Here is a 12,806-nt window from a genome sequence, read left to right on the forward strand (position 1 = left end):
TGAGTGATTGTGTGTGAGGAATTTATCCTTTACATTGTACATCTCAAATGTATCCTCACACAAGGGCTTGTGCTATCAACTAGCAGATTTCTTCATGCTAACTGTCCATGATTTTAATCCCTTTCAAAAGCTCTTGTTTAATCTTTAAGATGTCGTATTTATAGGCCCCAACAATGATATATACGTTAGACACGAGAATATGACTGTTTAGAAAGTTTCTTTACTGTTTCTTAAATTGCAACGGTCAAATTTGCCTTGCTGGACATTTTCAAGAGTTTAAACTGGTCGTTCAACGGTTGGTCAGCGGTTTGAACTGGTCGGCGATTCAACTGGTGTGCTGAGGCTGATTTCAGTTTGTGCATAACTATTAGTTTCAACGTCATATATCAACATCTTAAGCTTCGATTCAGACTTTGACTCTAGAAGAAAATTTATATATCATCGTCTTATCTTTCCAACGCATACTGAATCGCTTCATTCCAAAAAACGATATGAGAGATATGGCAAAAATAATACAAATGCTCATACCCAAATGATTGCTGTTTTCGTGCAACCAGTTTGATCATTCAGCGAACGGTTTGGCCTAGATAACATCAGATTTTGTCCAACTGACGTGAAATATGACTTGTTCTTGATTGGGTTTTCTAATCAGTCAAGCAAGAAGATTGTCATTTTAATCTTCCAGATGAGAGATATCATCATAAAACCGAAACTCGCCAAAAATTCAGTTTGGCTAAATTAAGTTTCAGTTTCAGTTTCTTTCTTGTGTTTGCAACTTCACACGTGAGTAAATATGTTAGAAATACAATAATAAGTTTTGTTAACATCAAAATCAAGATCGTGAACATTAAATGTTTCAACAATCTCTCCCTTTTTGATGATCATAAAACTTGGATAAACAATCGATTCAACTAAAATATTACTCCCTCTTTTATGTGAATAAAAAAAAAATCATATTTTTAAAACATTTTAAGCACAAAATTTTCTCCCCCTCAATATTTAAAAATAATCTCTACATTAAAATTATAGTGAGTTCTTCCCCTATATTTTTGAAAAATTGAAATTTCTAAAAGTAGAGGAGTGACTAACCAATTTTCTCCATGCCTCATTTTCTGCTGCAGTACTTGTGCTCTGCATTCAAGGAATAAACTGCTTTTTCTCGAGCATAAATATGCTACAAATTTTATACCACTGTAATCTTTTACGAGTCTAGTTTGCAACGCAAAAATCGGTTTGTCATTTGAACACTCAAGCAAGGAGATATGTCATTTTTCCCACGGTCGCTGCAAGCTACACGAAAATTTAGTTTTGCATATATATGTTTAAAAAATCCGAAATTTTCGAATTTTAAACATCAAAATCAGTTTCAATACTCTTTCAAGAACCACCCTATCTGATACAACTTGACAGGATCGATTAGGAGGATCATCGTTGAGCTACAATAGCTCGATTCTTGAAATATTGAACACCGATGAATTAAATCGAGTTTGTTTTTCAAACCAAGCGGAAGACACTCAAAATAATCTTTCATAGAAACCGATTAAATATTTTGTAAAGCATTTAAAATATAAGCTAGTTAAATGGTTAAAAATATTTTGGTTGAAGCATTTTATCAAACACTTGGTATTCAATATTTTGGTATTTGAAGAACACATAAAATGCTTCAACAATGCATCTTTAAAAAACAGTGGAAATAATAATTAAATGCAATAAATAAATAGATACGAATTCGTTTATGGATGTTCGAAGATTAACAAATCATACGTCACCCCTTCTTCCCCTTGGGAATGATCCATTAGAAGACTTTGATTTCTACAAAATCTTGTACAAACTTCTTTCAACTTAGGACTTATCTCTTGTTTAATTGAAACTCCTAGCACACTCTCGATTGTAGGCCGTAACCTCACAATCGGCATAATGTTTAATGTCTTTTATGCCAATACTACAAACACAATCTTTAATATCTTTGTGTGAAGACTCACTCAACTAAACTTTGAAGTTCAACTCTCTTGTATATGTGTGAGTGATTGTGTGTGAGGAATTTATCCTTTACATTGTACATCACAAATGTATTCTCACACAGGGGCTTGTGCTATCAACTAGTAGATTTCTTCATGCTTATTGTCCATGATTTTAATCCCTTTCAAAAGCTCTTGTTTAATCTTCCAGATGTTGTATTTATAGGCCACAACAATGATATATACGTTAGACACGAGAATATGACTGTTTGGAAAGTTTCTTTACTGTTTCTTAAATTGCAACGGTCAAATTCACCTTGCTGGACATTTTCACGAGCTTAAACTGGTCGTTCAGCGGTTGGTCAGCGGTTTGAAGTGTTCATCAATTTGAACTGGTCATCGGTTCAACTGGTGTGCTGAGGCTGATTTCAGTTTGTGCATAACCAGTAGGTTCATCGTCATATATCAACATATTAAGCTTCGATTCAGACTTTGACATCTGAAGATAATTTATAGATCATCGTCTTATCTTTGCAACGCATACTGAATCGCTTCATTCCAACAACCGAGCTGAGAGATATGGCAAAAATAATACAAATGCTCAGATCCAAATGATTGCTGTTTTCGTGCCACCAGTTTGATCATTCAGCGAACGGTTTGGCCAAGATAACATCCGATTTTGGCCAACTAACGTGAAATATGACTTGTTCTAAATTGGGTTTTCTAATCAATGAAGCTGCTAGATTGTCATTTTAATCTTTCAGATGAGAGATATCATCAAAAAACCGAAACTCGCCAAAAAATCAGTTTGGCTAAATTCAGTTTCAGTTTCCTTCTTGTGTTTGCAACTTCACACGTGAGTAAAATTTTAGAAATATAATAACAAGTTTTGTTAACATCAAAATCAATATCGCGAACATTAAATGTTTCAACAATCTCTCCCTTTTTGATGATCATAAAACTTGGATAAACAATCGATTCAACTAAAATATTTCTCCCTCTTTTTATGTGAATCAAAAAAATGAATAAATTTATAATTTTTCTTATAAAGTGAGATGTCTTTATCATTTAATAATCTAATAACCATTTCTTCATTATGAAGAGGTACATATGATTTTGTAATTTTAACTATTTGTTTAAAACCGATTCTTTCAAAAGTTCCTAATTTATAAACTATTTTAGGTTCTATCTTAGGGATAATCCATTTATTTAATAAATCTAAATTTTCTGGTAAATCATATTCTTCATTTAAAATGTTTTGAATTTTTGTTTTTTATTTATTTATTTACTTAGATTAGCTTGTATGACAGGGTAACTTATTTTTGCTAAATCATGACCTTACTATGATATGGTCTATATTTGTTTGTAACTTAGAATTAATATGAGATAACAAAAGATTTTATTTAAGTTTTAGAATTCTAAGAATTAATATAAGGTTTTTGGTTAAAACATAAGGTAAGAGATGAACCAGGAGATGGTAAACACAAGGTTCGAGTTTAACCAAAAAATTATAAATTCATGTTGTACTCTTTTAGCCTGCTTTGCCGAGAAATGACGTTTAAGACGTTTGTGAGTGATTTTTATGAATTTATGTTTCTAATATATACTTCAGTAAAATACTTTGTTGTTTAATTTCTTTGATATATCTTTGTTAAATCTTTTTTTGTTTTGTAAAAGTTCCATATGTGAAACTTATATTAATCGTTATTCTAAAAATTAATTTTCTCATTTTATTGTATTGAATTCGAAGTATTATTAAAAATAAAATTCAAAGTATTATTAAAAATAAGTTTCATGATTGAAAAAAATTTGAAAAAGATTAAATCCAAAATATTTTAAGGTATATAATTCAATATGTAAATTTAAACAACAATGAAAAAAACAAAGATCTTATTTGTGTTCTCAATTGTAAATTGAAACATTATTAAATATACATTAATTATCAATTACAAAATCAATTTATCTACTTTAACTTCTCTTTCAGAATTACATTTTACCCCCTGCTTATGGAAATATCACTCTAAGCCCTAATCCTTCCTGAACCGAACAGTCTTCCCAGTTCATTCAACATACCCTGAGAAACTAGGGTTCGCTTATTCGTGATTGCGCATTTAATGGCCGATCGTAGCAACAATTCCAACAATCTTGTTTTGGCGGCAACGGCAGTCACCAAGCAGCCGATATGGATGAAGCAAGCTGAGGAAGCCAAACTGAAAAGTGAAGCCGAGAAGACCGCCGCTGCCAAAGCTGCATTTGAAGCCACCTTCAACAAATCCCAGACCCAACAGCCTGAGGCAGCTTCCGCTGTTCCATCCTCTGACGATTCTGATTCCGATGACGATAAATCATCGGATAACACACGCCCTGCGGGCCCCGTGGACCCTGCGAGGTGTATGGCGCAGGGTGCGGGCATTGCGGGCGGGACGGCATGTGTAGGGACGACGTTTTCTGTCGTTTCAAAAGACGGTGATGGGAGGAATGTGACACGGGGAGGGGCTAGCGTGGTGGTGAGGATTGCGCCGGGGATGGGCGTTGGGGGTTCGGACCAGAATGGGATGGTTAAGGATGTGGGTGATGGGACGTATAGTGTGACATATGTTGTGCCTAAGAAAGGAAATTATATGGTGAATGTTGAGTGCAATGGGAGGCCAATTATGGGAAGTCCGTTCCCTGTTTTCTTTAGCACTGGTATGTGTTTTCCTCTTCTCTTTTTGCTTTTTTGAAGTGTACATTTTTGTATACGGTGGTAAAATCGGTCCTCCAAGAATTAGGAATCCTTCCGGAGAAGAATATTCTCAGTAGCCAAGTGAATTCCTGGAGTGTCAATATAAGTAGCTTTATCTATTATTTGGTGGATTTGCATCTGCTACTTTTATGCATGTATTTAAAGATGTAGCGTGCAGTATTATTCTGATCGATTGCCGAAAGATAATCATTGTCTCAAATTTTGGAGCGTCAATGATAACTGACTTTGTCTGGAAATGTGTGCACATCCATATGTGATTACTTGTAATCGTTTGACGTTTTAATCTGGCATTGTTTTTCTTCTTGATCAGGAAATATGATAAATTATTATACAGAAAGACATGTAATAATTTTTATTCGAATGTGGAGTAATGCTGTTAGTTTCTAAAAGACTTTAAGTTGCAAATTGCACGTGTAGGAATCTCATGTGGCGATAAACACACTATGAATTTATTAGGAATGATTATAAGGTATGTGTAATTGTATGTCAAATCCAAATCTTCCTGATTCTTGAGAGTGTTATAAATTATAATGTTAGGACTTGTTGGCTGTGTGAATAATTTGGTCTTTTTGTTTGTACATGCATCACATACCAACGCCTGCAAGCTGTATATTCTGTATTTTACATGTTATGTTGTGTGGCAATTGACCCAAGTAGGCACACAGCTTGTGTGTGAGCTTTGATGGTCAAAAACCTTTTGAAATTTCCGGTAGTGAATTACACAGCTTGTGTGTGAGCTTTGATGGTCAAAAGCCTTTTAAAATTTCCGGTAGTGAACTTGTTTTATCTTTGAAAACTATTCAAACCAGAAGCTACTTTTTTTTAAAAAAGTTCCAATTTGTTTTAACTTAAAAATGTTTTCAAAGAAGGAAAGCAGTTTTCGGGGTGAAGCAAAAGGAAATTCAGCTCCCATACCCAAACTGTTAAAAAACAAAAATTTTCTTTATCTTTTCCATTATATATTTTTGAGAGGATCCTAGTTTCGATTTGTGCCAAGGTTTTAGATAGAAAAGAAATAAGTTTTTTATCTGCTGGTAACTCTTTAGTGAAAAAATTCCAGTTCTACCCTTGGACCTGTTGCTTGATGTGTTTCAATTGGCTTCATTGTTGTGTGCTTATAAACAAATCATGATTTGTGTGCTTCATTTTTTATCAACCTTGAATAATTTTTGTTGCTGAAACAACTATTATGAGTTTATTAACATCTTGTTTTTTGGTTCTGATTTGCCTTTGATATCTCTTAGGGCGGCGTACTCTGTTGTGTTTTTCATATTTGTTGGGTTGATTATGTCTACCACCAGATAAGCATTCACAAGCTTTGTATGTGGAATTTTGTGCTTCATGTACTTCTAAGTCACATAATTCTAATTTCTAAGTAGTTCATTGATAACTATAATTTATGGCTTCCTTGTTTATTGGTTAGATAAGAGATAAGATCTTTACCAATGTTCATTTCGAACTCTATTTTATTGTATGATGTACTCATTTGTCTTAAATATATACTAAAAAAGATATCAAGGATTAGTTGGCCAGTTCTTCGTTGGATTTAGTATATGCCATTTCATTCCTTTGAGTTCCAATTACGGATCATATATACTTTAAATCAATCAAATTTTACTATTTCTGAATAATTGAGCAACATTTCTTGGGGGAATTGAATTTAATCGTTGTCCTAAATTCCTTCAGTGCACTTTTTGGTGGCTAGGGAGAAATTTTATCAATAACTACTTGGTACAAATTTGAACATCTCATTTCTTTTATCCAGGGACGTCCACTGGTGGGCTTCTTGGGATGGCTCCAGCCGCTTCATTTCCAAATTTAGTCAACCAGACCATGCCCAATATGCCAAATTATTCTGGTTCTGTATCTGGCTCATTTCCTGGGTTGCTTGGTATGATTCCAGGTGTTGTTTCTGGCGCCTCTGGTGGAGCAATTTTACCCGGAATTGGGCAATCTCTTGGCGAAATTTGTCGAGAATATCTTAGTGGGCGGTGTGCAAAAACTGATTGCAAGTCTAGTCACCCTCCTCACAATCTGCTGATGACTGCACTAGCTGCAACCACTACCATGGGAACTCACAGTCAAGTGCCAATGGCACCTTCTGCTGCTGCAATGGCTGCTGCTCAGGCAATTGTTGCTGCCCAGGCACTTCAAGCCCATGCTGCGCAGGCCCAAGCTAATTCCTCAAATGACTCCTCTGGTTTGAATTTCACTTCCCAAGTTCAACCAATACAGTCTTGTCAGTTATGAATTATTTTTTAAATAACCTAAAATTGAAGACTTGCTTGATTTTTTATTTATGTTTTTTTTAATGCTATCTGTCGATTACTCTTTTTTTACAGCTTCAGTTTTTCTCCGTAGTCGGTATTTTTGGTCGTTTGATTTGTTAACTTGTCATTTCATTATTGATTCTGAAGAATTTTGATTATCCGTTCTTATCAATTCCATTAATCTGTCAGGATCAGCTGATAAAGAAGGAAAGGCTGATTCCCTTAAAAAGACTGTGCAAGTCAGCAATCTCAGCCCACTTCTGACTGGGGATCAGTTAAAACAGCTCTTTGGTTTTGGTGGCACAGTTGTTGAATGCACTATCACTGATTCAAAACATTTCGCTTACATTAAATACTCAAAACCTGAAGAAGCTACAGCTGCTTTGGCATTGAATAATATGGAAGTTGGGGGTCGTCCTTTGAATGTTGAAATGGCCAAATCACTTCCGCCGAAGCCTGTTTTGAATTCTTCAATGGCTTCATCCTCTCTGCCTTTGGTGATGCAGCAAGCTGTTGCAATGCAACAAATGCAATTTCAACAGGCTCTCTTGATGCAGCAAGCACTTACAGCACAACAGGCAGCTAACAGAGCAGCAACCATGAAGTCTGCAACTGACTTAGCTGCTGCCAGAGCTGCAGAAATAACTAAGAAGATGCAGGCAGATGGGCTGATTACTGAAGAAAACGATTCTGATAAAAAATCAAGGTATGCTGCTTCTGTTCTCGGACGCCTTCAGTTGGTTACCGTCAGGAAGGTTTTCCATCAATAAAGTTGGATGTTCCTTGGTTGGTGAAGTTCTTGAGATGCAATTTTATTTGTGAAATAAAAATGGGTGTGAACGGAAATGGGGATCTGAAATATTCTTGAAATCACCTCTACACTTATTGTGAAAGTTAATGCAGTTGTATATACTGTATTTTTCACATTCTAATGACATTGACCTGGAATATGTTTCCTGTCTGTTTTTATTACATTTGAAAAGCGGTTGGTTGGTTTCCTCCCATTATTACAATGATTTGAATACATTACACTTAGTCAGTGTTCTAAAAGCCTAGCCGCCTAGGCGCTAGGCGCCGCTTGACCGCACCAAAAAGGTCCTAGGCAGCCAGCCTATGCGGCAAGGGCGCCTAGCTCTCTTAGGTGGGCCTAGGCGGGTCTAGGCTGGCCTAGGTGGGTCAAGGCGTTTAAAGTTTTTTTGGGAAATTTTTTTTGGGCTTTTAATTTTTCTTTTAATTTTTGAAAGCCGAATTAAACTAGAACATGGCATAAGAAAGAATTATAGGCTCGTTCTTTTAATTTTTTGAGAATGAAAGCCCAATTAAAACCACGATTTGTTGGCTTGCGCTTGCCCTAAGACGTCATTTTCATCTTCTTTGTCTATTTACTTTTGCACGTATAAGAAAATTGAACCATACCCTAAAGGTAATTTTTTTCTTTATTTTGATTTCTTTTGCATTGCCTATTATTTTGATCTAAGCAGGAGGAATGAACCAGGTGTCAATTGGATTTTAACAAAGTTTGGGCTGAAGTTTAGTTTAAGAACCATTATAATTCTCTTTACAACGTGGAATCCGCCTAGCGACGCCTAGTCCCCGCCTAAGCGGTCTAGGATCTAGGCACTAGTCTTGCGCCCGACTAGCGCCTAGCGAATTTTAGAACCATGCACTTAGTTTTAACTTATTAAAAAAATCAGTCGAAGTCTGTTGAGTACAGGTATAAAATGGCGTTACACACACTAAATCTTTAGCATACCGATTAAAGTCAGGAACTACCCTCCAGTTACTCTTATGGCATGTTGCTCTCATGCTGCCGCTTTTAAATTGATCTTTGAGCTGCATCCTATAATACTACTGATAAGGAATAACTAATTTTTGTCTTTTTAAAATGTTTAAGGCTTCTTTTTATTTCTTTTACTAATGCAGTAAACATGAGTTATTTTTGGTAATCGTATGATCTTTACCGCATTTTATTAACTGCATGTCTTTTCCCTGAAGTGGGATTCATTTATCTTATATGTTGATTTTTTCCCTTAAAAAAATAGAAATTAGCAGTCTGTAGATACATTAGATATGCTCTGTGTATAATATATCATCCAGTTTTTCTTTGTTTCTCATGGAGAAAAAAAACATTTAATTTTTTAGTTACTTTGCTTACTGACATCTGTGTCAGAAACTTGACTTGCCACTTCTCCAGCTTAAGAGCTGTCATCTTTTCTCGAGTTCAAAAAATTTCATGGTGAACTGGTTCCTTGGAAGTCAGCTGTACATCTGATTCTTGTTGTATTTCAGGGCACCTTCTGCTACTCGAACCAAGTCAAGATCGAGGTCCAAGTCAGCATCTCCTGTTAATTACCGGTCGAGGAGGAGGTCTCGCTCATTATCGCCTCCAACTCGCCGAGCTCGTGGTTACAGATCCAGATCATCTAGGAGATTTCGCCATTACGTGATCGATGAAAAAGAACGAAGATATTACAGGGATAGTAGGGATCACACTGATAGAAGTAGAAGAAGGGGCTCAGATAGGTTTCGTGATAGCCGTTCACCTGTTTCAAGGAGAAACAGGAGCAGAAGTGCAAGTCTTCGAACTAGGAGGTCTCATCGAGAAGATTCAAGTTCACCAAAGGGGTGCCGAATTAGTCCAAAAGAGAGAACAACAAAATCATCCCGTTATTCAAGATCTCCTCAGCATCATAGGATCAGGTCTGAATCTTCAGGGGATGATGAAAGTAAATCAAAACAGAGAAGGCGTTCTAGGTCAGGGTCTCTTGAAGTAAAGCATCAATCTAGTGATAAAAAAGATGGCAGAAGAGCAGAAAAGTCTAAATATTGGAGTCGAAGACGCTCCAGATCAGCCTCAGTAGATGGTCGAAATCATGGACGCATATCTTCTCCGAAAGTTTCGGATGAAAGCAGATCAAAACGCAGAGGGAGCTCGAGGTCCAGTTCCCAGGAAGATAAGCATCGACCAAGTGAAAAAATGGAAGTGGTCAGAGAAGAGAAATCAAAACACCATGATAGAATGCGGTCCAGATCAAGATCTACTAAAGGAAAGCAACATAAAGGCAGTAAGCGTTCAGACGATCACAAATCCAAACATAGAAAGCACTCGCCATCTGTCTCAGAAGAAAACAATCATAAATTAAGTGATACTCATCCTATCGAACATGAAGCTGAAGTTGTTAAAAATAAGAATGAAAGATCAATCACACATGGTAATGTCTCTGTTGACAGGTTGGATGAATCCATGTATACTGAGGATGACAAAGTTGGAAGTCATGTAGTGTCGCATAATATTTTTGAAAGAGTCGTGGGTGATGATAAAAGAAGTGATCATCAACAAAGTCACATTGAGGAACATTAGGCGAGATTGACCGCTTTCAAGAGGTGTATGGGTTGATATTTGACATTTGATCAATCGGGAGAAAGGCTCTTTTAAGACCTTAGGCCTTCTTATTTGATGGTCAATATAATTAGGTGGTTTTTCTCTTGCAGTGATGAATGTGCTCTTTGTTTCTTTTGCAGGTTGAGGTTGAATAGATTAAAGCCAGAGTCGGGAGACTTGCTTGCTTTTTTAAAAATGCTTCAAGAAGTTTTCGCTGATCCAAACATGAAATCTATTTTCCAAACTACTTAAATTGATGTATGCTGGACTATAACCGCTCCATTAGTAGGTAGTTTATTCTTAATTGTTGTGTTAGTATATTTAAGAATTGATGTTGGAAAAGTGCGATTCCTTTACCTTCTTGTAAAATTCCATCCTCCACAAACTTATATCATCGTTTCTTTTTATATCCATTTAATGAATTTTGTGTTTTTATGCAATAATTGTGTGCCTTTGGAAATCTTAAATTGGAATTTGATGAATATCCTAGCAAAACAATACGTTCAATTTTATGAGTTGATCCCGTAGTCAGAAACGTGGTCTCATGTTTTTTCCTTGCTGAACAGTTGATTGATTTGTGATCCAACCATTGTTTGTCTGATATGGCTATTATAAATCTTGCATTTTAACATAAATTTATTGGTTGGTGGGCCTGTTACATTACATGAAGATGCAGGTATTTGGACTGCTGCTTCTTGTTGCTCAATCAGTCGATTTGGATCTGCTGAATTTCTCTAATTGTAACTAAAAGGTATGCAACAAGTGCATTTGCCAATGTAACACAATATTCATTGTTGCGCCTGTGGTATGCTCCATGATTTGGGAGTATTAGCTACAATTGTTGCATTAGGATATATATAAATGATAATGTTTGGTTGATAATTGTACTCTATTTTGTACTTATTTTTCCTCATCTTTGTCTCTTTCTTTCCCATTTTCCTCTTTCTTTCCATTTTTTTCTCACCACAACCTTTTTCTTTTCTTCCTCTTCCTCTTAAAAATTGTTTGGTCAAGGTACTCTTTAAGGCTGATATCAAGTCAGATGTTGCGGGGTGGGTTGATTAATTTCTTGTTCAGTCATTTAATCTTTTTTAACAGGTATTTCTTTCATTTAAACACTGTTTTATATTTAGGATTGGAAAACAAAGATAATTAGGGTTGACATCCTCTCTCATTTTTTCTTGTTCTGCTCATTACACATTATGTTTATGGATTCTCTCTCTGTTGAATGTGTTTTACTTAATTATCCCCATTTAGGCATTACATTCTGATCCATTTGTTCGAAATATTCATTTTGTAAAGAGACACAAAGTTCATTGTCCAGTGTAACTATCTCTCTCGAAACCTGTAACGTCCCGAGCACTTGCAGATTGTCGTGTTCAAGATACACTAATTGGTTCATTTCAAGCTATGTAATCTTTTCTAGATGGTGGGAATTTTATTTGAGCATAAGTGTGCGTATTCGGATGAACTTCTGGCTCACTGAGTCATATATAGTTCAGCTATCAGCTTAGATTGGCTTGGCAAATTGTGAAACCATAATACCATATAGTTCCAAGTATAATCGGAAAAAATCCAATCCAAAAGTTCAAATATACCAATTTTAATATTTCATTTGGGGAGTGTTATAAAATTTTGAAACCAATAATTTCCTAGTAGTTGCAGATGTTACTGTGTTGTTTGTTGGAGTAATCTTTTTTCTTAATATTAATATTAAAAGATCCAATTGATTTTGTTCATTCACCTTTGCGTGAGTACGTAACTATTCTCCATTTTATTCTCTCCATCCAGGGCATGGTGCTTTAGTTTAATCAAATTTTTGTGCCCTCATAGTTTTGCTTTTCACTTCTCATCTCTCTCTTCCCCCCCTTTTCTTTTTTCCTTTTTCCCTTTTTTCGATTGTCTTTAGTTTGTGCAAGGATGTTTGTGACAGAGAGGATGAGCCGATCAACAACCAATGAGGTTCTTGCATCATCTTCATCGGTAAATAGAGAGTTTTATTCCAACAGTAGCTGTTTTATGATTGCCTGTGTCAAGTTGATTTTTTTAGTGTTAAGGTTGAACCTTATGAACTGTGTTAGGATGTTGTGTTGATTGATGAATTTAAGATTGTAATGTTTTAGCATAAACTGCTGAGTCATTGAATTGAGATAATAACAAATATATCGTTGAGGTGATGATATTTACCAACGATGTGTACATGATAACCCATCTCGCGTAAAATGTACCTAAAGAAATTGCCTCAGAAACGTGTACAAAAGGAAGGTCTTTTTCTTCATAGTCTGGAATATGGCTGCTAAACCAGCACGTATCGAGAGGACTTTTAGCTTTTTTAAGTTGGGTCGAGGTTGGAGGGAAATGGAAGATTATCCCCTCCATATTTTTTGATTCGGAAATTGATTTCCTCTGTTGAATCCTGCCAGGTTGCTCTCTTTTCCAACGATATCATT

General features: G+C 35.7%; 1 protein-coding gene across 10 annotated transcripts; it reads left to right on the top strand.

The window, feature by feature from the left end:
• The first annotated feature begins 3,941 nt into the window (after window positions 1-3,941).
• LOC140962120 (uncharacterized) lies at window positions 3,942-12,546 on the top strand. 10 transcript variants are annotated; one of them, XR_012172466.1, is made up of 7 exons: window positions 3,943-4,646; window positions 6,470-6,904; window positions 7,164-7,680; window positions 9,264-10,645; window positions 11,033-11,107; window positions 11,371-11,454; window positions 12,266-12,546. XR_012172466.1 is itself a non-coding variant. In XM_073420991.1 (5 exons), exons 1-5 carry the CDS (start codon window positions 4,073-4,075, stop codon window positions 10,253-10,255), a joined length of 2,352 nt encoding a protein of 783 aa, XP_073277092.1. In that variant the 5' UTR covers window positions 3,942-4,072; the 3' UTR covers window positions 10,256-12,546. The 10 variants fall into 10 exon arrangements, 2 of the variants coding, with proteins under 2 accessions (XP_073277092.1, XP_073277091.1); XR_012172464.1 differs by having other exon boundaries at window positions 9,264-11,107; XR_012172463.1 differs by having other exon boundaries at window positions 11,371-12,546.
• The last annotated feature ends 260 nt before the right edge of the window (window positions 12,547-12,806 follow it).

This window comes from Primulina huaijiensis, chromosome 16 (genome assembly GCF_012295235.1).
Source record: "Primulina huaijiensis isolate GDHJ02 chromosome 16, ASM1229523v2, whole genome shotgun sequence".
NCBI classification, from domain to species: Eukaryota; Viridiplantae; Streptophyta; class Magnoliopsida; order Lamiales; family Gesneriaceae; genus Primulina; species Primulina huaijiensis.